This window comes from Epinephelus lanceolatus, chromosome 21 (genome assembly GCF_041903045.1).
Source record: "Epinephelus lanceolatus isolate andai-2023 chromosome 21, ASM4190304v1, whole genome shotgun sequence".
Taxonomy (NCBI): Eukaryota; Metazoa; Chordata; class Actinopteri; order Perciformes; family Serranidae; genus Epinephelus; species Epinephelus lanceolatus.
Genome location: NC_135754.1, coordinates 38,302,002 through 38,323,117, shown reverse-complemented (window position 1 = coordinate 38,323,117; position 21,116 = coordinate 38,302,002). Strand labels below are relative to the sequence as shown.

General features: G+C 42.8%; 1 protein-coding gene across 15 annotated transcripts in view; it reads left to right on the top strand.

Annotated features, from left to right (window-relative positions):
* Positions 1 to 20,047, top strand: part of srcin1b (SRC kinase signaling inhibitor 1b) — a 179,820-nt gene extending 159,773 nt beyond the window's left edge. For 10 of the 15 annotated variants that reach the window (XM_078163485.1, XM_078163486.1, XM_033611286.2 and 7 more), the window contains 3 exons: positions 3,461 to 3,613; positions 3,730 to 3,831; positions 9,490 to 11,277. In XM_078163485.1, coding sequence (XP_078019611.1) covers positions 3,461 to 3,613; positions 3,730 to 3,831; positions 9,490 to 9,642 — 408 coding nt within the window. In that variant the 3' untranslated portion in view covers positions 9,643 to 11,277. Of the gene's footprint in view, positions 1 to 3,460; positions 3,614 to 3,729; positions 3,832 to 9,489; positions 11,278 to 19,912 lie in introns of those variants that run through there. The other 5 variants (XM_078163490.1, XM_078163488.1, XM_078163489.1 and 2 more) reach the window with 2 other exon arrangements.
* The last annotated feature ends 1,069 nt before the right edge of the window (positions 20,048 to 21,116 follow it).

Sequence of the window (21,116 nt, the reverse complement as noted above, 5' to 3'; positions counted from 1 at the left end):
TTGAGTTGATCTGTGTGTCACTGGTTCTCTGTCAGTGTGTGGCACAAACAATATGTGTTGCCAACTATCAGCATCACATCACTGTTACACTGAGCGCTCAACAACAAGAGAGTCTATTGTCCTGTGAGACCTTCAGCACAGCACACCCACAGGACGCCTCTGATTCTGTTTCTCTTGTTGTGTCGAAGCTTTCTTGGTAAACTAGATAATCTGGAGAGAGTGGATCTCTACAATAGTGTAGTCTCTTGTTGATTCTTCAACAGAGATCAGAGTTTCTTTGAAAGCAGCTGTTTGTGACATTCAGAGCATATCTATGATTCAGCGTCAGATTCAGGTTGTCTGCACATAGTTCTCAACATGGAGGTGGTTGAGCTAGCAGCTAATGGTGCTAAAAGTGCCAACAGTGGTAACAGTGTTGACAGAGCTAACAGTCATAACCAGGGGGAAACCAAAGGGACATGGGCACCACGCTTACACAACAATGCCATCCTGATATCAGCGGTGACTGCAGTATGAGTGCAGTGCAGAGCAGCACAATGAGCTAGCACATGCAGTAACATGCACACGCCACTGGACCAGTTTACCACAGCAAAGAACAGAGAAGCTCAGATTACAACATGTTCAGAGCAGGGCTGTCAAAATTGCTCAAAATTGACGTTCGAATATTCCTTCTAAAAATAACTCATAGGTTCGAACCATTCGAATTTTTTTTTCTTCGCATTATGTCCACAAGAGGGCAAACTAATACAAGGAAACATACATGTACAGTATATGTATTAACACAAGGAAACATAACTACTTGTAGGTATTTTTATTTCAACATAAACATCTTTGAAAACATTTACATACCTACACATTAAAAGACATAAAACAATTATCTATAACATTACGTTATAAACGACGCGGACCTCTCACTCGCCCCCCCTCTCTGACCCCTCAGAGCCTCAAAGCAAAGCCAGATTCCTTTCGGCGCCCATGTTAACCGACTGTGTCATCCACAATGGCTGCGCCGCAACGTGCAGCTCCGTGGCCGGCTCGCGCCCTGCAGCGATCGTTTCGGCGTCTGGTTTATTTTCTGCGCGAGCCACGAGCGAATGTGTCAAGCCAGGTGATGGAGACAACAGCTGGGAGCAGAACCGCTTGTCGACCAGCGTGGAGAAATGCGCGTCTGATGTGAATGGAAGTGCTCCGGCTCGTGCAAGAATTTTGGTGCGCTGCGCTTCGCAGCACTTCCGCGGGCGGTGTGGCCTTATGCAGTGCATTCAGTGCAGCGGCCCAGGCCAACGCCCCCTTGCAAAGAGGACAGCTGCGGTGGTGTTTTTTTTTCTCCACAATCGAATATCAGTTTTCACATTCGAAGGTCCAATTTTTTTTTTTTTTTCAAATCCGAATTTAAATTCTAATTTAGAATATTCATTGACAGCCCTAGTTCAGAGGCAGCATGACTTAATTCTCTGCTCAGAACTAGGGCTGCAACTAACGATTATTTTCATTGTCGACTAATCTGTCGATTATTTCTTTGATTAGTCGACGAATCATTTCATTGAAAAATGTGTTAAAATGTTGACAAATGTTGCTCTGTGTCTCCCAGAGCCCAAAATGATGTCATCTAATGTCTTGTTTCGTACTCACGCCAAAGGGTTTTAGTTCACCGTCATGGGAGAGTGTGTAAAGCTGCCAATATTTGAACGTAAGAAGCTGCAATAAGAGTATTTTGGGTACTTTTATAGTACTTTGCTATGAAAAATGACTCAAACCGATTAGTCGACTACTAAAATAGTCACCGATTACTTTAATAGTCGATTAGTCATCGATTAGTCGACTAATCATTGCAGCCCTACTCGGAACGCTGTTACTGAACTTTATCTTCACAGAGCAAATAAAGATCTGCTGTTTTTATTAATGCTCTGAATGTTGAATACACAACCTTTGCGTCTGTTGACATGGTACTAACATCCTGACCCTGGACGTCTTTCATCTTCTTTGAATTTATTCATCCACCTTCTCGGAACCCATCGGCTGTATTCGGCGTCTGACTTCCGGCAGATGGTGATACAGCCGATGGGGGCAGACCCCCGATTTTTTGGCATTCCGGTTTGATTTGGGCGGAGGAGGCGAATTTCCATTTCCGACTTCTGTTCATATATATAAGTAAATATGCTGAACCATTGCGATGGATTCAGAGTTTGCAGTGACGCCAGTTATGTTCCACCTCGTTAGTTCACCGCACGGAGCGTTTAACCTGGCAACAACTGCAGCCAGCTCAAACGTGATTGGTCAATATCACGCGGACTACAAACAGCCTACAACTGGAAACCAGGGCTCTTCCGCTCTTCTTCCAGAGGCAAGATCTCCGGGGTTTGCCTACAGACTCTACATTCACTGAATGTAGAGTCTGTATATAGAGACTAATTCATCCATAACTGTGCTATGATTTCACAGTATCACTGCCTATCATCTTGTATTTCTTTCACTATGTCCACATCACGCACGTATATGGTAGTGTTGTATATTTGTGTGCCTCCAAGTTGACGATAGCTGCGCCCGGAGGCATTATGTTTTCAGGTTTTCTGTCCCATCCCTGTGAACACAATATATCAAGAATGTCTACTTCCTTCAGTTTTGGCACAAACGTCCACTTGGATTCAATGATGTACTGATTAGTTTTTGGTGGTCATAAGTCAAAGGTCAAGGTCACTGTGAGCTCATCCATCTCATTCTTGTGAACATGATATCTCAAGAATGCGGTAAGGGAATTTCTTCAAATTTGGCACCAGTGTTCACTTAAACTCAACAACGAGCTGATTGGATTTCTGTGGTCAAAGGTCAAGGTCATTATGACCTTGCATCTGTCTCACTCTCGTGAACACAATCACTGTCATTGCTGCTGAAACAACAATGACTGAGACGGAGAATAGTGGCACGTTCTTCTGTGAAAAATCACCAATAAAAGCTTCTAAACACAAGTGGACATGTTCCAGCAGGAATATGATCTGAAATCCTGAAGAAATAAATATTGACAACCAAGATTATGTGTTTTCCTGATGTTAGCATGTAGCTACATGTAGCAGTGTACGTAATGTAAGCAGACGACCATATCAAGAAATCCGTCACAAGCTGACGTCAGTTTGTCTCAAAGTAGAATGTTGAAAGTTTTTGCTCACAGGGATTACTCTTACATACATTTACCTTATTATGTGAAACTTTGGCTGCATTTATGTGAACATCTCACATTGTGATAATGTTATAAATGTGACAGAAAATAAGAAAAACTATGAAAGGTCGCCTTTAAAATAACAGTTTGAAAGTAATGACTGGTTGTTTAAACTGAATTTGGGGGTGCAGACAGCTGTGAAGGATCCAGCTGATAACCTTTAAAGATGAACAATGCTGTGACAGCTTAGTCTGGCGTGCTCGTTATTTATCAGCTTTATTTAACATCTTTATTTTCTCCTTTCAGATGGAAGAAGATGGCGAGATGCCCAAAACTCTGGTGAAGCTGAGGCGGACCCCCTGTGACACGCCTCGACCTGCCTCGACCCCGCCTGTGATCGCAGCATCCGCCATTCAAGACGACGACAACGAGGAAGAGAAGATTATCGCCGAGCTGGAGGTAAATGACTGATTTCCTAGTTACACAGAGGTTCATGTCGCTGATTTTTGCTGCTGTATGTTGGTGTGATAACATGTCTCTGCCACATTCTTTCATACAATCACCCTGGATCAAAGATATTTCAGAGAGCACCTGTAAAAGATTGTAGTAAACAGTACAGCACCCAACCAAAGGCCACCCCCACCCCTCCCTGCACCTCTGGCACCCCAGGCAGAAAGGTAAATTTAAAACCAGCCCTCTCTGTCTGCCACGCCTGTGGACTCTGCTTCTACTCACTGTCCCTTTGACGTCCTTCTCCCTTTTTGATTCTCTACTTTACTCCTTTATAACCACTAACACACAAAATGTCAACACCTCGATCAGAGCAGAAGTCCAGCTGAAGATGAAAAACTCTTTACAGTCATAAAACTGGACCAGTTTAATCAGAGATAAATGAATAACTTTGATAGATTGTGTTGGTCCTAATGCTACATTACAGAGAAATACAAACCGTACTAATGAACCTTCATTAATATAGGCCTATATTTTATCTCCAAGTGCACGTCACACACTGAGCGAGCCGCCTGTTAATGACGCTGTGGGCTAATGGGCATGTAGCTACTTCCATGTTTCAGATGATACGTCATGTTTGTAGTCGACCAATGAAGATGAGTTTACATATCACCTTGGGTTCGTCCTTCACCTTCTCAAAATGATCCCACACTTTGGATTTCCTGCCCGACATGTTATTAACTAGCCTGTGGAATAACCGCAGGTACCAGCCCTGGAAATGAACCTGACGAGGACACTTCCTGTGTCTGTCCTTTCAAAGTAAAGTCACACATGCTCCAGTCATATAGGTTTGGATTTATTCTGACGAGGTGCAGCTCCTGATAGAGTTTCACGTTTGTTTGTTTTTTCCTGCAGCTAGGTGACCAATGAAATCTGGCCGACTAACATTTGGCAGCTCTAAAATTTACCACTTTAATCTCAGAAAATATCCAAGATTGGCTAATACCAGCTCTAACCATGACTTCTTTGCCCTAATAAATCCTAACCGCTTCTGATCCATAATAACGCATTGTAGGGATGGGTGCAAATAGCAGAATAGGTACAGTTTGATTTTTCTCACATTATGTTTTCGCCGGTGTTTGTCTGTTTGTTTGTTTGTCTGCAAAATAACTCAAAATTTATAAACGGATTTTGATGAAATTTTCAGGAAAGGTGGATAATGGGACAAGGAACAGATGATAAACTTTTGGTGGTGATCAGTTGAAGCAAAGTGCATAAAATAATAAAAAAGTCTATCATCTGACAGCCTCAGCAGCAATTCCAATTTCTAAAGACAGTGAAAATAGCGCCATCTGGTGGCGGGAAAGCACGTCTTGTTCTACTTGCTAAATAATGTTGTAATTCTAAAGTTGAAATTGATGTTCTGTGTTGGAAAATACAAAAAAACATATTATATTCTGTGTTGGTACAAAATAAAATCGAAATAAATACACCACAGTGTCTCCATGGTGAAGACATATATAGCCTCATAATGACAGTGATGCAAATAACCTGATTGTGATGCAGGCTGCAAAATCCAATGCAGAGGGGGAGGGAATATCACCTACTTAGCGGAGGTCTGCACTCTCTGAGTGCTTTTCTAGTTTGTGTAAATGTCATATAAATAACAGTATTTTTTTTTAACTGTATTCAAAGTATTAGTCATAAAATAAAGGTTGTAATTTGTATATTAATAAAATAGGTGACACTGACACTTTTCTCTGCAACGTTCTAAAATGGTTTTGTCCCGTCGAGAATCTTCGGTCTGACCTGGGCTTTAAACGTCCCACTCATCTTCTTAACAATATCAGTTCACTGGCACATTTTTATACGCACTTAGTTTTTATTTCTGTTGCGTCCCAAATATTTGACTCATCCCACATGACATCGCTGTTTATTGAACATCAAAGAATACAACATGTATCTTCCAGTAACACATTTCAAAATCAAAAGGAAAAATGTTGTCTGTATGTACTTCTGTTTACTTTCAAACAACATACTGACACGAAAAATGTCAAATAAATAATTAAAGGAAAAGCAGAAGAAAGAAACAGATGTTTATTCTATATGACATGACCTGCAGTGTGGTTCTGGTTGTAGATGCTGTACTGATCTTCTCTTTCTGACCTTGTTAACAGTTCCTCCACTGACTTCCTGCTTCCTCTGAACATGATCTCATCTGTGTGTGAAACTTGCAGTGATTTTTGTTTGATCGTCTCAGTTAACTAGAGCTTTTACAGTGTAAACACACAACCTTGTAATTGATGGTGTGATGTGCAGTGAGTCATGGATTGAGGCAGATGATGTGTTTAGTTTCTGCCTCGCACACTGAAGCACTGAGGGCTCGTCTTGACAGCTCCGCTGTCACATTTAGCTGAGTAAAGAGGTCTTGTTTTTGTAGGAATTATCGCACAACGGCGCTAAGCAGGTAGCTGTCAAAATAAAGGACAGAGAGGGAGGAGGGAGGGGAGGGTGGGGATTCAGGTTCAGAGCTGCAGACAGAAATGTTTCTCTGTAAGAATCTATTTTCTTTCATGCAGGTGTTTTAAATTCAGACCCTGTTTTTACTGGCTGAAGACACGTGGGCCACTGTGCTGTGTTTAACGTTGTTGCCAACAGTGATTAATGTCAGCAGAATAAAACCCAGGCTCTGTTTTAATACTGGTCATTAACACAATATTTCCCGTGGTGGAGCATTTTCATTTTCTGTGCACATGCTGTTTACAAATGCATGAGCAGGACCAGCCCGGGACCGTCTGCAACATTTATTTACTTTGTGTTTATTTGTTTACTCACACAGTGAAAATGAATACATAATGTAAAAAGTCAGAGCGGGATTATAAAGGGTCACAACACGAGGAATGAGTCACACAGCAGCAACAGATCCATTATCACATTTCAGACAATCTGATGATTACAATCAAGTCATCATCTCTGCAAAGCTGATTCTGTGAAAAACTAAAAGGGTAAACAAGCGTCAACAAAACATGGAAATCAAGCGAGGAATACGTTTATTCATCTGCTGTCTCTGTGCATGTTGGATTCATCCAGATGTCATAACACCCTCACCGAATGGAACAAAGAGATCAATGTCTCCCATTTACTGGAAGGTCTCCCCCTTGTTCCTCAGGGACAACGTCAGTTTGTCCATCACATTATATCCATTACTGTTTACAACCACTGTTTAGACGGGAGGTTCCCTTTATACCAGTGTTTTGCAGGAAACCAGTAGATTTCACAGAAACAGATCACGTCTAAAAGCAACTTCCTTTAAGACACAACATCTTACTGTTTTTTAAAGGACACAGATAATCTAAAATATCTCCAAGGGTTCAAGATAAATTCTCCCAAAATATTTGACTAAAAAATTATTTCTTAACACGTTAAACTATGTAAAACTTTACAAAGTTAATTGGGATTGAATTCAGATTCAAAGACTTCTGTTGAAAGTTGAAATAATAGCTGAAATAATCAATAAAGACAGAAGGGAAAAAGTCTTTGGAGAGGACAACAGACCCAGTCGCCAGAAGAACATGTCGGCATTTCTGCAAACCATGAATACGTTACATTTGCACATTTCATTATCTAACATGTTAATGTCTCTAAAGTGACGTAGTATGTAATCATGAATAAATGAATAATAATAGTAACTTTATTTCTATAGCGCTTTTCTAAACCACAATTACACATGCATACAAAATTATACAATGTTACAAAAGCCAGTCTGTGCAGGTGGGTTTTTAACAGCTTTTTAAACTGAGGAAGTGACTCGACTGATTAAATGTTTCACAGCTTTACAGTAAATAGCCTTTTGTTTTAAGCCTGGACCGTGGAACGTTGAACAACATTTGGTTTTAGTAATGTAGGCCTGAGAGAGTGAGGGAGTGGATAAGTTGTATTGGTTTGACCATGGCAATATTTCTGATTTGTAAGAAACAGGAGTGAAGAACAGCCTTAAATGTGCGGATTGAAGTTTGGGTATGGAGCAAAGACAACTCCCAAGTTTCTAGCTGAGTGCTTCATGTTAGTGCGCCAAGGAAGGGGGTGGAGCTGTTGGAGGTGTGGTCAGGACCAATAACCTCTGTATGTGTGTGTGTGTGTGTGTGTGTGTGTGTTCCATGTTTTTCTCCTCACTGACTTGGTCAATCCATGTGAAATTTGGCACAGTGGTAGAGGGTCATGGGAGGATGCGAATGAAGCAATATTACATCAATTGGCCAAAGGGGGGCGCTATAGCAACCCATTGAAATGTCAAACTTTGAATGGGCATATCTCATGCCCCGTATGTGGTAGAGACATGAAACTTTGCACAGAGATGCCTCTCCTCATGAGGAACACATTTGCCTCAAGAACCCATAACTTCCGCTTATATAGATTTTCTGCCATTTTGAATGTTTTGAAAAACACTTCAAATGGATCTCTTCCTAGGAAGTTTGAGCGATCTGCATGAAACTGGGTGAACATAATCTAGGGACCAATATCTAAAGTTCCCTCTTGGCAAAAGTTGGAAAACTTACTAAAACTGAGCTTCTATAAGGCAATGAATATTGCGGAGGGCGTGGCTCATCACATAAAGGTGTATAACATCTCAAGGGTTTCACCCATCACCACGCAACTTTGTAGACATATGACCACACATAATCTGAGGGGACCCCTCCATTATTGACCCCATCAAACAAAATGGGGGCGCTAGAGAGCTCATTTCTTATCTAGGCCTAACCGCCATATGGATTTTTACTAAACTTGGTAGATATGTAGAACAGGACACCTCAAGGTGACTGGAGAAATTTAACTCTAATTGGCAACTGGGTGGCGCTATAACAACAGAAAAATGCTTCAAAATGGCTAAAATGCGACCGATCGCTGTGGCTCCCCCTGTGGACCAATGTTGGTGTTGTTTTCTAATGTTTGGTATGACTAAGTCATGGTATGGTATGCTGTACATAATCACGGAAACTGTCAGTGTGTCATTCTGTCTGTCAGTCATTCTGTCTGTCCCACGTTTTTCTACTCACTGACGTTGTCAATCTATGTGAAACTACACATAGGCATTGAGGACTGGCATAGGTAGAAGGTGACAAAGATACCAATGGCTATGGACTAGTCTGTGTTAAGCTGTAGGAAGTTGGAAGCCATCCAGTCCTTAAAGGCAGCGAGGCAGCAGTGCACAGAGTCCAGGTTGCTATGATTTCCAGGGCTTACTGAGATGTACAACTGAGTGTCATCAGCGTAACAGTGGTGGGACACAGAGGGGAAATTGCGGATGACATGGCCAAGGGGTAAAAGATACAAGCTGAATAAAATAGGGCCAAGGATTGAGCCCTGTGGGACACCATATACAAGCAGTTGAGGAACTGAAGTCGTCAACAGTGACTTTGAACTCTCTATTTGACAAATTGGTTGCAAACCAGTTAAGAGCAGATCCACTTTGACCAACCCAGTTCCATCATCATATCAAAGGCAGCAGTCAAGTCCAGCAAAATGACAGTGGGATGATTTCCTGAGTCTGCACTTATCAAAATGTCATTGGTTACTCTCAGCAGTGCAGTGTCTGTGCTGTGATTCTTTCTAAAGCCAGAATGGAATTTGTCGAATATGTTGTTGTCTTCTACTCTTTCTAAAAGTTTCTGAGCAACCACCTTTTCAACAATATTTGAAATCAGTGGTACTTTGGATATAGGACAGAAAAAGATGTTCAGTAATCACATATGGTTACGGTGTTACTTTGTCCATGAGGAGTACATGTATGGTATTTATAATGATGTGAGGATGGCGTGTTTTGTGCATCTGTTAATGTTTAAATGAGTCAAATTAAATTAACCCCTGCTCTCTCCTGGCTCCCACAGAACAGCACTAATTCTCCGGGGCCGACGAAGGGCCCCACCGTTGCAGCCAGGCTCAAACACCTTCAGCAGGGCAGCCTGGAGAGGCCCAAAACCCGCAAGCAGAAAGAGGATTTCCCCAAAGTCCAGGGCCAGCAGCAGGTATTCCACTTCTAAAACCTCCACCTCTGACGCTTCGTCTGCCTCTGCCTCTCCTCTCTGCTGTCACTTCAGAGGAACTTGTGGCCCCACCAGCAGACAAAATGAGATTACACAAACACCAGAGGGGGAACTATCTACAGAAACCTTGATTTTTACCAGTTCTTGATGTGTGTTTTGACATTTGAGTTACTGGATCTAACCTAGCTTGCTTAGAGATCAAGTTTTTGTCGTACGAGTTTGTCGATGTTTTGATTTCCTGAGGAAGGTTCTTGGTGGTGCTTGTGACTGATTCAACTAGCTTTACTATAATAGTCAGATCTATTCAGATACAACCTCTTCCTCCATGATCTTCAGTAATGCCACGGAATGATTTCATATCTCAAAGTGATGATATTTAACCATGACCCTGCTCACTCACTGAATCCTCATCTCTCACTCTATTCATCCACTAACGACCACACGCTGCCCTCCTTATATCACCCATTAGATGTGCAGGTTGGCAGGCAGGCAGCGCTGCAGCTCAGAGTGTCAGTACGTTGGTGTGGCTGGTGTTGAACAGCCAAGAGGCCAATCCATTAAGCTAGCTCACTCAGAACTGCCTTTTAACAGCTCTAATGCTACGACTTATTATGCAAGACGACGAGAGTGAAGCACAAGACGCAAGGTTACCTGAGAGAGCTGTTTTTAATGTGGAGGAGCTTTTCACTTTAACGCTGCAATAAACATATTTATAGAAGAGGAGAAGTGGAGGACTGTGAAGAGGACTGACTGGCTGAGGCAGCAGAGGGAAAACTAAATGTATATGGAAGAATATAAAAAGCTGCAAGGATTTAAATTGTATAAACATCAGTTTATACCTCATGATGACATTTAACGCCTCTGAATTTATAAATGTTTTACGTGGAGAAAACTCTGAATTTATGTAATTCAGATATTCTTTTTTATTTCACATCAGTAATTTCAAGTTTTGCAATTTCAGAAACATGATTTCATGGATTGAAGGATTTATAAAGATTATTTCTTGGGAATTTTATGCCTTTATTTGATCGTGATGGTGGAGAAAGAGAGTAAATGAGAGGAAAGCAGGAAGGGAATGACAAGCAGCAAACAGTCCAGCCGAGGAACTCGTTTTTAAGGGTTCACAAATACAGATTATTTAAAAAAAAAAAAGATGTTTAAGTCGCTCAAATTCTGCCGTTAAGGGTATACTATGCAGAAACTGTCGGTTACTGTTTGTTAACAGACATATGTCACTGTCCAAACATCTGTATTTGACAGTGAAACAGGGTTGGTCAAGCTTCAAACATGTTGGATACTTCATTTCCCATAATGCAGCTTGGTAGCATTTTGTTATAAAAGCTATAATATGTGAGAATTGTCGGCCTCTGTTCGCCAGTGAAAGTGAGAGCAAAACCCAATCCCACATTCACTCTTGTTTGCTCTGTGTCCTCAATTTTCAATTTTTGTAGCTTCCTCTTGGATGTGTGCCGCTTTCAGTCTGGCACCGGGCGCTACCTTTTTAAAAAGTCGTGACTTCACCTGAGCGCTGCGTTCAGGAACACCCAAACAGAGAAACATTAAGATAAGATAAGATAAGATAAACTTAATTGATCCCACACTTCCCATTCACATTAAGAAGAAAATAAGAAAGCACAGGCAGAGGGCAGAACCTGCTTATAAATTCATTGTCACATACTTAGAGTGGGTCATAAGTGATGATTGAGAGGGCTTACTTCTGTATGTATGAATCTATATGTTGTCTGTATAGTATACCTTTAATTTCCAAACCAAAAAAATTAAGTTGAGCCAAAAAAATCAAGTTGCTGAAATTGTGTTGATGAAATTCAAACACCAAATTTCAAAATGTAAAATTCAACCTTGAAAACCCGGCTGGTTGAGACTGTTTGACAACAGCTGCCGATAGTTAGAAGTGATCAGACAGTGTGTCCTATCAGGGTATAGTCTGTCAATAATGTGACTTACAAAATCAAAAAATCAAAAAGGTTTTTGAAATTGCAAAACAAAAAATTACCCTGTGGGAATTGAAAATATGGAAATCAAACCACCTAAATTCAGATAGAAAGTAAAATATTTTCAGTCTTATAAATATTGTAGAATATTAATGCCAATATTAGGTACTCAGGAGAGTAGTTAAATTTACAAATTAGGTGTTTGATTTTGAATAAAATTCAAATTATTATTTGCTTTCAACCTCCTGTTCACACATACAGACTCAAACACAGGATGACATTCACTGTGGATCTCATAATAACATCCTGGACCTCGACTGAAGACTGCAAAGTTGCCCAGGAGCAACATGCGGATGTTGAGAAAGGTTAAACTTCATGCAAATGTCCAGAGCTGCAACAAACAGTTATTTTCATTATTGATTAATCTGCCCATTATTTACTGTATCACTGTTTTGTCAAAATGTCAGAAAATAGTGAGACATGCTCTGAGAAATTTCCCAGAGCTCAAGGTGACGTCTTCATATGTTGTGTCAGATCCAGAACAGTCCAGAGATCCCAGAGATATTCAGTTTATTAAGAAGAAAAACATCAAATTCTCTCATTTAAGAAGCACAAAATCAGTTTTCAGACTAAACTGATTATTCAATGATCAAAATAGTTGTTAACCTTTTTCTGTAGACTGATTAACAGGGTTCCTGTGGTCATGGAAAACCTGGAAAAATCATGAAATATTAAAACACTGGCAGATTTGGAAGTCATTGCATTTTGTTGCATGTAATGAAATAGTTAAGGTAATCTTCCATGTAACGTAACATAACGGCAAAGTTATTTTTGTAGCTTGTGACGTAACGTAGTTCTGATATGCATCGATGTGTGACGGCATCTTGTTTACCATCACGTATGTTTTCTTTATTTTCTTCCCACGCTCAGCCTCTCCCTTCCTGTGTGTTCGTTACCAAGTCATGGAAACGTTTTAAATTCTGTCCATGACAGTGTGGGAATCCAATAATCAACTAATCATTGCAGCGCTACACACACAGTCCTGGAGACAAATACTTCAACTTATCTACATAAAAGTACCTCAAACAAAGCGGGGAATCAGCAGCTCGTCTGTTCAGTCAGATATAACTTCAAGAAGCTGCTGGGAAAGTAAATAAGAAAATGTAGCATGAGAGCTCATCGCTCAGGAAAAGAAACTTAGTGGCAACAGGAAAAAATAAACGGTTTGATCAGAGCAGAGCGCATGTAATATTACCTTCTCAATGCTCAACACGTCCACAAGCTTCAGGCTCATGAGAAGCCACAGAGACATGTTGGAGTGTGTGTGTGAACAGGAGGTTAAACTCAGCGCTTGGCCTTTTAGATGTGAAGCTCCACTCGTCTTATCTGCTCCTGCAGACGCTCCAAGCTGCCCCCGACCTGCTGAGTGGAGCAGCCTTGACCCATCCTTGGCTACGCTCCTCTTTAATATAAAATAAAAAAAAGAGCTTTCAGAAAATACTCGGAAAGAGAAAGTGATGAGCCAGTCAGTGAGAGCCTTAACTGCTCACACCAGTCCATGTCTTCACCCAGAATCATCGTCTCTGCATGTGGGCCAGTTTCAGGGATCTGATTAATTCATGATTCTACCACATTAAACATGCAGCACCTCATTTATAAGTTTATTTAGAGTTTATTTTTTCCAAACACCCCCTGGAAGCTGCTCATCCACAGGAGCCCAGACATACTTAGAGACTTAATGTTCATGTATCAGGTTACTGTGGCTCTCAGAAAGGACAGTGTCATCGACAATAGCTTCTATTAGCCGTAACAACAATTAGCCCACGGCTAACACAGCTGACCTCCACTTGACACAGCGATGCCATCTGGGAGAGTGTTGCACTTCTCTCCACACACAGACCTCGAGGATTAGTATTCAGGGCTGCTCATGTCTCGTGCTGGTCTGAATATCAACTCCACTTTTTTTGCGCCTCATTTCCCTTATTGCTTTTTAAAGATGTATCACCCAAAGAGCCTGAAAGCAAGCGGTCAAATAACGTGTCTTTTTGTTGTGCATGTTTACGTGGTCAGGAGTGAGCTCATGGCTTGAGATAATGTCTTCAAACATGGTGTCAATACTGAACAGGAACATGTATCATCAACACAGATTCAAAATGATCTGCAGACTTCCTGCTGTAAGTTACAGACACTGGGCCTCATGCAGCAACAATGTCCTAAACTCTCTCTTATATTCTCACCTTATTTTATATTAAGAGAAAAGATAAGTCAACTCCACCCAACATTTGTAACCATCCAAAGCAGCTCTTGCCCAGGTGTTCTGAATGATCACTTGATCAGAAATCTGATGTTCGTGGCTGATTGTTTATATTAGCCAAGGTAATGTAACACCTCCTAAACATTTTGTAAGGGCAGGTTTTGTGCCGTGTGCAAATACTCTGGCACAGGCCCAAGAATTTGAGAGATGCCACCAAAAGTATGCCTCTGTTCTGAGGCATCTCTGCCCTTCCACATGCAAATGAGGAAAGCCTCAGGCAGCGAAAGCACACCTTCCTGCCCTTCCATGTGCCTACATGGAAAGCCTCAGGCAGAGAGAGCACACCTCCCTGCCCTTCCATGCGCCTACATGGAAAGCCTAAGGCGGAGAGAGCACACCTCCCTGCCCTTCCATGCGCCTACATGGAAAGCCTAAGGCGGAGAGAGCACACCTCCCTGCCCTTCCATGCGCCTACATGGAAAGCCTCCGGCAGAGAGAGCAGCAGCAAAGACCCCCAGGATCAGAACAGAGCAGCATCAATGACAATCAGAAATGACATTGATGAGTCAGACGCAGCATGAAAAGGAGGAGCTGGGGTGGAGGCAGGTTGCAAAGCAGCTTGCAGAGGAAGCAGCAACAGTAGGCAGGTCAGAGCAGTTTAAATAGGGTGCCCTGAATGAGATTCGGTTGCATAGAAAGGAATGTGATCTATCAGCTGACTCCCTTTATTAATCAGCTGATCCATCAGTTGATTGATGTAGCTGGGGTGTGAGCTGAGCCTGGCGTCATGTCCTGGCAGAACTAACGCTATGCTCAGTTAATCTAAACTTGACGAGATATTCATGCATTTTGTTTTTTACATTTCCTCAAGTTGCCCAAACTCTCGGGGGCTGTGAAGATCAGATGTTTTTCTCTGACGTTGTTAAGAGTGCTCTTGACCGCCCGTAAACTTGTCTCCTACCTAAGAGAGGAGCACAATCAAAAACAGTGGTGAATCCAAAAAATCAATGGGCACTAACAAAAACAGAACGAATCATGGACATGAAGACAAGTAAGATGAAATGTATTCGTCTGTCACTTCCTGCGTGAGGCCCACTGTCAGTAATAATTCAGTTCCTCCTCAGTGAATATAAAAGCATCTCTGTCACCTTAAACTGTACATACAGTGTTGTAGCTGTGGCTCAAATGAAGCCTCGTGTATTATAGTAAATGTATCATGAAAACAATCACACACAGGGAACGATGAAAGTTGTACTCATTAACTAGAACTTATTGCCATCTAAGTCACTTTAATGTTCCTTTGTTTTATGTTTTCACCCCTTTTGTTTTGTGGGTGAAGGATGCAGTAAACATCACGTGATGCCTGTTTCCAGATCAGCAGAAAGTGGTGCAATGTGTGTACTTGCCTCGGGCGAATGAATGCATTTGGACTGTGAGATGTTTGTAAAGCAGAGGCTGTTAGACGACAGCATCCATCTGCCAAAACGACGTGACCAAGTACTACAGATTTTATCTTTTGCTGACCTGTGTAAGCTTTTTATTTTTGACACAGTCTCAGCAAACCTTCAGATTGTTTTCTGACTTTGATGGAGAAGTTGCTGCTCTGCTGCAGTAAAAAAGAGGCGGTGCACTTTATAATCCCTTTTCAAGCCTGGGTGGTGCACCTGTCTGCTACTCCTTTTGTTCCTGAGCGCTCTGAGAGAGCCACAGATGTACCCCTGTCCCCCTGAGGCACCAAGCAGCACCTTGTCACCACGAACTGTTTTCTTTTATCCTTGAACTTAAGCCGTTGTCAGGCTTGGATTCTTCCTCCTTGTACACCCTGTTCCAACACAGTTACAGACAATATGAGCTTTCAGAGGACGTGAAAGGCTTTTTAAAGTGTGTTTTATTCAGCCAGCCTTTTCTCCAGGCATTACAGTCGAGTGTTTATCCTCAACAGTCTGCAAAGAATCCATCGTCATCCGAGCACTGTTAGCCAAAACTGTGAATCGTCTTTGATCTCGTCCCTTTCTCACAGAGGGTTTTTTGCCCGGTGGATTTCATACTTTAAAGGATAATCTGGTTCAACTTGAGTTTTGTTTTTGTAGTTTTGGAAATCACTTCTATCAGTAGTGATATTACTGCACCAACCAAAGTTAGTCACTGGGAAGCCAAACGGGACAAGAACAAGCAGTCAAACGATCAGGCAGGTTGTAAACAAATTTATTTAAAAGGGAAAAAGAAAATGAAAGACAAAATGATTCCCAAGCTGTCCGTTACAAACAGCCAGCACAGTTTACAGACCGACTTTCTGGTTCAACTTTGACCCACAGTACTGTCTGTAGCTCTGGTTGAGGGTGAGAGGCTGTCAGCAGATAAACAGAGATCTGTGTGGGTACATGAGACCCTAAAAAAGAGGCTGGATCATGGGGAGTACCACCAGTTGGTCCAGGAGCTTCTCCTCCATCATGGACGTTTACAGGCATATCTAAAGATGATGACGTTACAGATCAGAAGCACAGAGAGTTGTTGACTAGAGATGATACACCATCTCATGGCGGTCACTTCCTGTAAACCGGCAGGTTTTTAGAACGTTGCAGAACGGCACATTGCAAGGAGTCGTCTGTTTCATCGTGAATCTTTGGTCTGAACTGGGCTTAAAATGCATCTCAATGTCAGGAGTAAAGGGGGTCTTATTTACATTCGATCGTCTGACTGCTCATTCTTCTTGTCCTGCTGGTGACATCATCATAACTGACAGAAATGATGATGAAAGCTACAGAAACAGGACTCGTTACTTCCTTTAATGTGAAGTTTTCTTGAGGTTTTTCTCTGTATCTGCATCTCAAAGACACTCAAAACATCCGATCCATCATGTTCAGAGTTGAGCCCAACACGAGTCCTGACGTACTTGGCACTCTTTAGACATACATTCCCACTGTGGCATGTATTTCCCTACATGCCCAGCGCAGTAAACAGTCTGTCATTAATCTTCCTGAACGTAACCCGTTTGTCCTCGCAGCCCTTTTGCCTCACTGAACATTTGGATGGACGAAGCGTCAGCAGCCCTGTGTGGCCCACACACTGTGGTTCAGAGCCGTTCATTAGCTGTGGCAGCAGAGGAGGACCAGGGGACGCTCACTCTCTGCTTGTTTTTTACAGCTGGTTTATTTATTCCGCACATAAAGGAGCCTCTGAGCCTCCTGCTGCTGCTCCTGCTGCTGCTCCTGCTGCTGTTGAGGTGTTAAAAGAAAGTTCAGATCACAGAGAAGGAAATGTTTTCTTACCAACACCCGAGAGGCTCCGCTAATAAAGAGCTGTAGAGACACTCACTCCTCCTCAACTCCTCTTCCTCCAGCTCCTCTCCTCCTCACCTCCTCTTCATCCAGCTCCTCTCCTCCTCACCTCCTCTTCATCCAGCTCCTCTCCTCCTCACCTCCTCTTCCTCCAGCTCCTCTCCTCCTCACCTCCTCTTCATCCAGCTCCTCTCCTCCTCACCTCCTCTTCATCCAGCTCCTCTCCTCCTCACCTCCTCTTCCTCCAACTCCTCTCCTCCTCACTTCCTTTACCTCTACCTCCTCTCCTCCTCAAACTACTCTCCTTCTCTCCTAGTCTTCCCCCTCCTCCTCACTTCCTCTTCCTCTTCCTCACCTCTTCTTCCTTCAACTCCTCTGCTCTTCGCTGCCTCCTAATCCTTTTTTCCTCACTTCCTCCTCCTCCAACTCCTCTACTCCTTACTTTCTCTTCTTCCAACTCCTTTCTTCCTCTCTTCTAGTCTTCTCCCTCCTCCTCTCCTCCTCACTTCCTCCTCTTCCAACTCCTCTCCTCACTTCCTCCAGCTCCTCTCTTCTCATCCTTTACTGCTTGTTTACTTTACTTGTTGACTTGTTTACTTTTATTTCCTCTTCTTGCATTTTGTCCTTTTGTTGTTTCCTCTCCTTATTTTGTCTCCTTTGCTTGTCCTTTTTCTTGTTTCCTTGTTTTGCTCACCTCCTCTTTCCTTCCCTCTTCTACCCTTGCCTCCTTTCCTTTTGTCTCCTCTTCTGTTTTTTTATCTCTCTTTATGTCTTCCTTCTTGTCTCCTTCCCTTGTTTTCTCTCCTCTCCTTTTCTTGTTTCCTGTCCACCCTTCTGCTCTCTCACTTATCTCTTCTTTCCTCCTCTCTCGTATCCTCGTATCATCTCCTTGTTCACTCTCCTCCTCTCTCCTCTCCACTCCTTATTTCCTCTCTTTGTCTCCTTTGCTCACATCTGCTCTCTTTTCCTTCCTCTCGTTTGTTTGTGTCCTCCTCTCCTCCTGTCCGGTTTTGTCTTCTTTTCTTCTCTCCTTACCTCTCTATTTCCTTTCCTCCCCTTGTTTCCTTTTGTTTTTCTTTCAACTCTCTTCATCTTCCTCCTCCTCCGTCTTTCACCATCTCCTCTCTTTGCTTCCTCTCCTTATCACCCCTTTCCTTTTCCCTCCCCTTACTTCTCTTCCTGTGTCCTTTCCTCTACCGCCTTCTTTCCTCTCTACATCTCTTTCCTTTTTTCCTGTCCTAATATCTCCTTCCCTCTTCTCTCCTTCCCATTTCTACTCTCCTCACCTCTCTTTTTATATACTTGTCTCCTCTCCTTGCTGCCCCTCCTCTCCTCTGCATTTCCTCACCTCTGCTCTTCTCTCCTTTCCTTCCTGTCCTTACCTTATGTCCTTGTTTCCTCCCCTTAGCTTTCCTCTGCTTGTTTCCTAATCTCATCTTTCCCTCCTTATCTTCTCTCCTACGTTTCCTTCCTGTTCGTGTTTCCGTACCTCATCTCTTTTACTCTGCTTACCTTTCCTTTTCCTCATCTCGTTGTTTCCTCCCTTTCCTCTCCTTGTATTCTCTCCTCCGTTCTCCTATCCTTATCTCCTTGTTTCCTCTCCTAACTTCTCACTCCCCTTTCCTCTCATGGTATTTACTCACCTGTTCTCCTTTTCTTATCTTCTTGTTTCCTCTCCGTATCTCTCCTCTGCTCTCCTTCTGTCCTCTCCTCTGTTCTCCTTTCCTTATCTCCTTGTTTCCTCTCCTAAGCTCTACTTTCCTCCTCTTCTCTGCTCCTTGTGTCCCCTCCTTGTTTCCTCTCCTATTTCCTTGCCCACTTTTTTAATATCCTTATCTCACCTTTTTTTGTCTCCTCTCTTCTTCTTTCCTCTCCTTGCTTTTTTGTCGTCTCCTTGTTTCCTTTCCTGTCCTTGCATCCTCTCCTTTGTTCTCTTCTCCCTGTCTTCGTGTTTCCTCTCCTTGTATTTTCTCAGCTGTTGTCCTCTCCTTATCTCCTTGTTTCCTCTCCATCTTTTCTTTCCTCCCCTTTTATCCTCTTCTCTGATCTCCTTTCCTTCTTTCCTCCTCTGTCCTGTCCCTTGTATCCCCTCCTTGTTTCCTCACCCACTTTTTTCCTATCCTTATCTCACCTTTTCTTGTTTCCTCTCTCCTGCCTCTCTTCTGCTTTCCTCACTTTCTTTGTATCCTCTCCTTGTTTCCTTTCCTCTCCTTCCCCTCTGATGTTTCCTTCTGTACAGGAACATCATCCCTCCTCTCCTGCCAAAGTGTATTTCATCCTTCCTTTCCTTCCATCCTTCCTCACCTCTGTGCGTCACTCAGAGAAGAGGAGGAAGAAGAAGGAGACGAAGGAGAGGAGCTGAACGAGGACACATTTTGGGTCCCACAGCTCCGACAGCAGACTGTGATCACAGAATCAGTTCTGGCTGTTTGCAGCTCAGCGACAGCCTCAGACTCTTCTCCCCTCTCTCATCTACCCACAAGCACGAGGACTGTCACGCCGATGCACCAAAAACCCGACGTCCCCGGCGGCCAATCAGGAGATGGAAGTGTAGAGTAGTGGTAGTGCGGGGGGGGGGGGGGGGGGGGGGGGGGTTAAACCTCATCAGACACACATGTGAGATTTAACAAAAACTTGAAATACATTTGTCTGTTTGTAAATTTTGATTTTTGTCTTTTTTCTTTTCCCCTCCCTCTCACCGCTTCTTGTTTCCATTCAAAATTTTTCCGTCTTGTTTTTTTTTTTGCTCCTAAATCTTCCCTCTGTTGCTTTTTTTGGGGCAGTGCTGAGATTTTTTTCTCCTTCTTGTGCTACAGCATAAACGCTGCTCATCCCTCTGGCCAATCACCATCAGTCTCGCTGATGTTTCCCCGCGCTGCTTTTTCTTCACATCATTCTGGTCTGTGAGCCAGTCTCCCTCTCTCTCTCTCTCTGTCTCTCTCTCTGTTGCTTTGCTTCCTTCATCCTCTGTCTGCTTCCCAGGTCTCAGCCGGACTAATAACGTGAGGAGCGAGTTCTCGGATCATTCTGGTTTTGGACTCGATCCTAGTTCAGACCGTGAAAGTGTGAGACTTTGTCATGTGAATGATTTGTCAGCAGCTAGAGGTCAAACTAGGAGCCAGGGACGATGATACCAACAATAATTAGTTCAGATTATCAGATTTCTGCCTCATCACTCTGCAGCTCTGCCTCACATCAGATAAAGAGTCAGACATTTGGAAGTAATTGCATCGGCTCTGGACCTGCAGTATGAAGCACTTCTAACATCCACCATATCTAACAATCCAACATCTGTGTCCCACTCACATACTGCACACTAATCCTGAGCAGGTTTTGAGTCCAAGTCAGAATTTAAACTTGTTTTGCAACAGTTAGGATGGAAAAGATTTCATTTTGCACAAAGTTCAGGAAGTTGCAAGAATGAAAGACTTCTGGTCACTAGTTTTGAGTCAAAGCAGTCCAAACATGCTGGATCCTACACTTCCCATAATGCAACTTGGTAGCATATTTGTTTTAGGCGACCAGCACTTCATCAGAACTGCTCGTCAGTTACCAGAGGTCAGTCCACACCTTTCTGATGTTGGATCATTTCTGTAACATTATGAAACCAATGATCCGACAGTCCGTCCCTCTGTGAGGAGGTGAGAAAGGATTTGAGCTGCTTCTTCGTTCTTTACACAAGTATTTCCATCACTTTTCATGTGAACAACCGAGGTCAACACTGTCGGCATTATTGTGTCTGCACCACAGGAACTAGGAACAGTCGTAGTTCTTAAGCTGCTTTCACACCGCCACGAGGTAACCGCCCTGACAACCCCTGCAAGAACGTGTCTCCTGAAAGCAAAGTGTTTTTAAAAGCAGCTTCGGTCCACAGCTGCGACGACAGGCAGGTGCTTCAGTGAACAGGCAGAAGAGCGAGCTAGCATGTAGCTGCAAACTGTAGCAGGACAACAAGATTTCTACATATTCGGACATTTTACCAGTCAT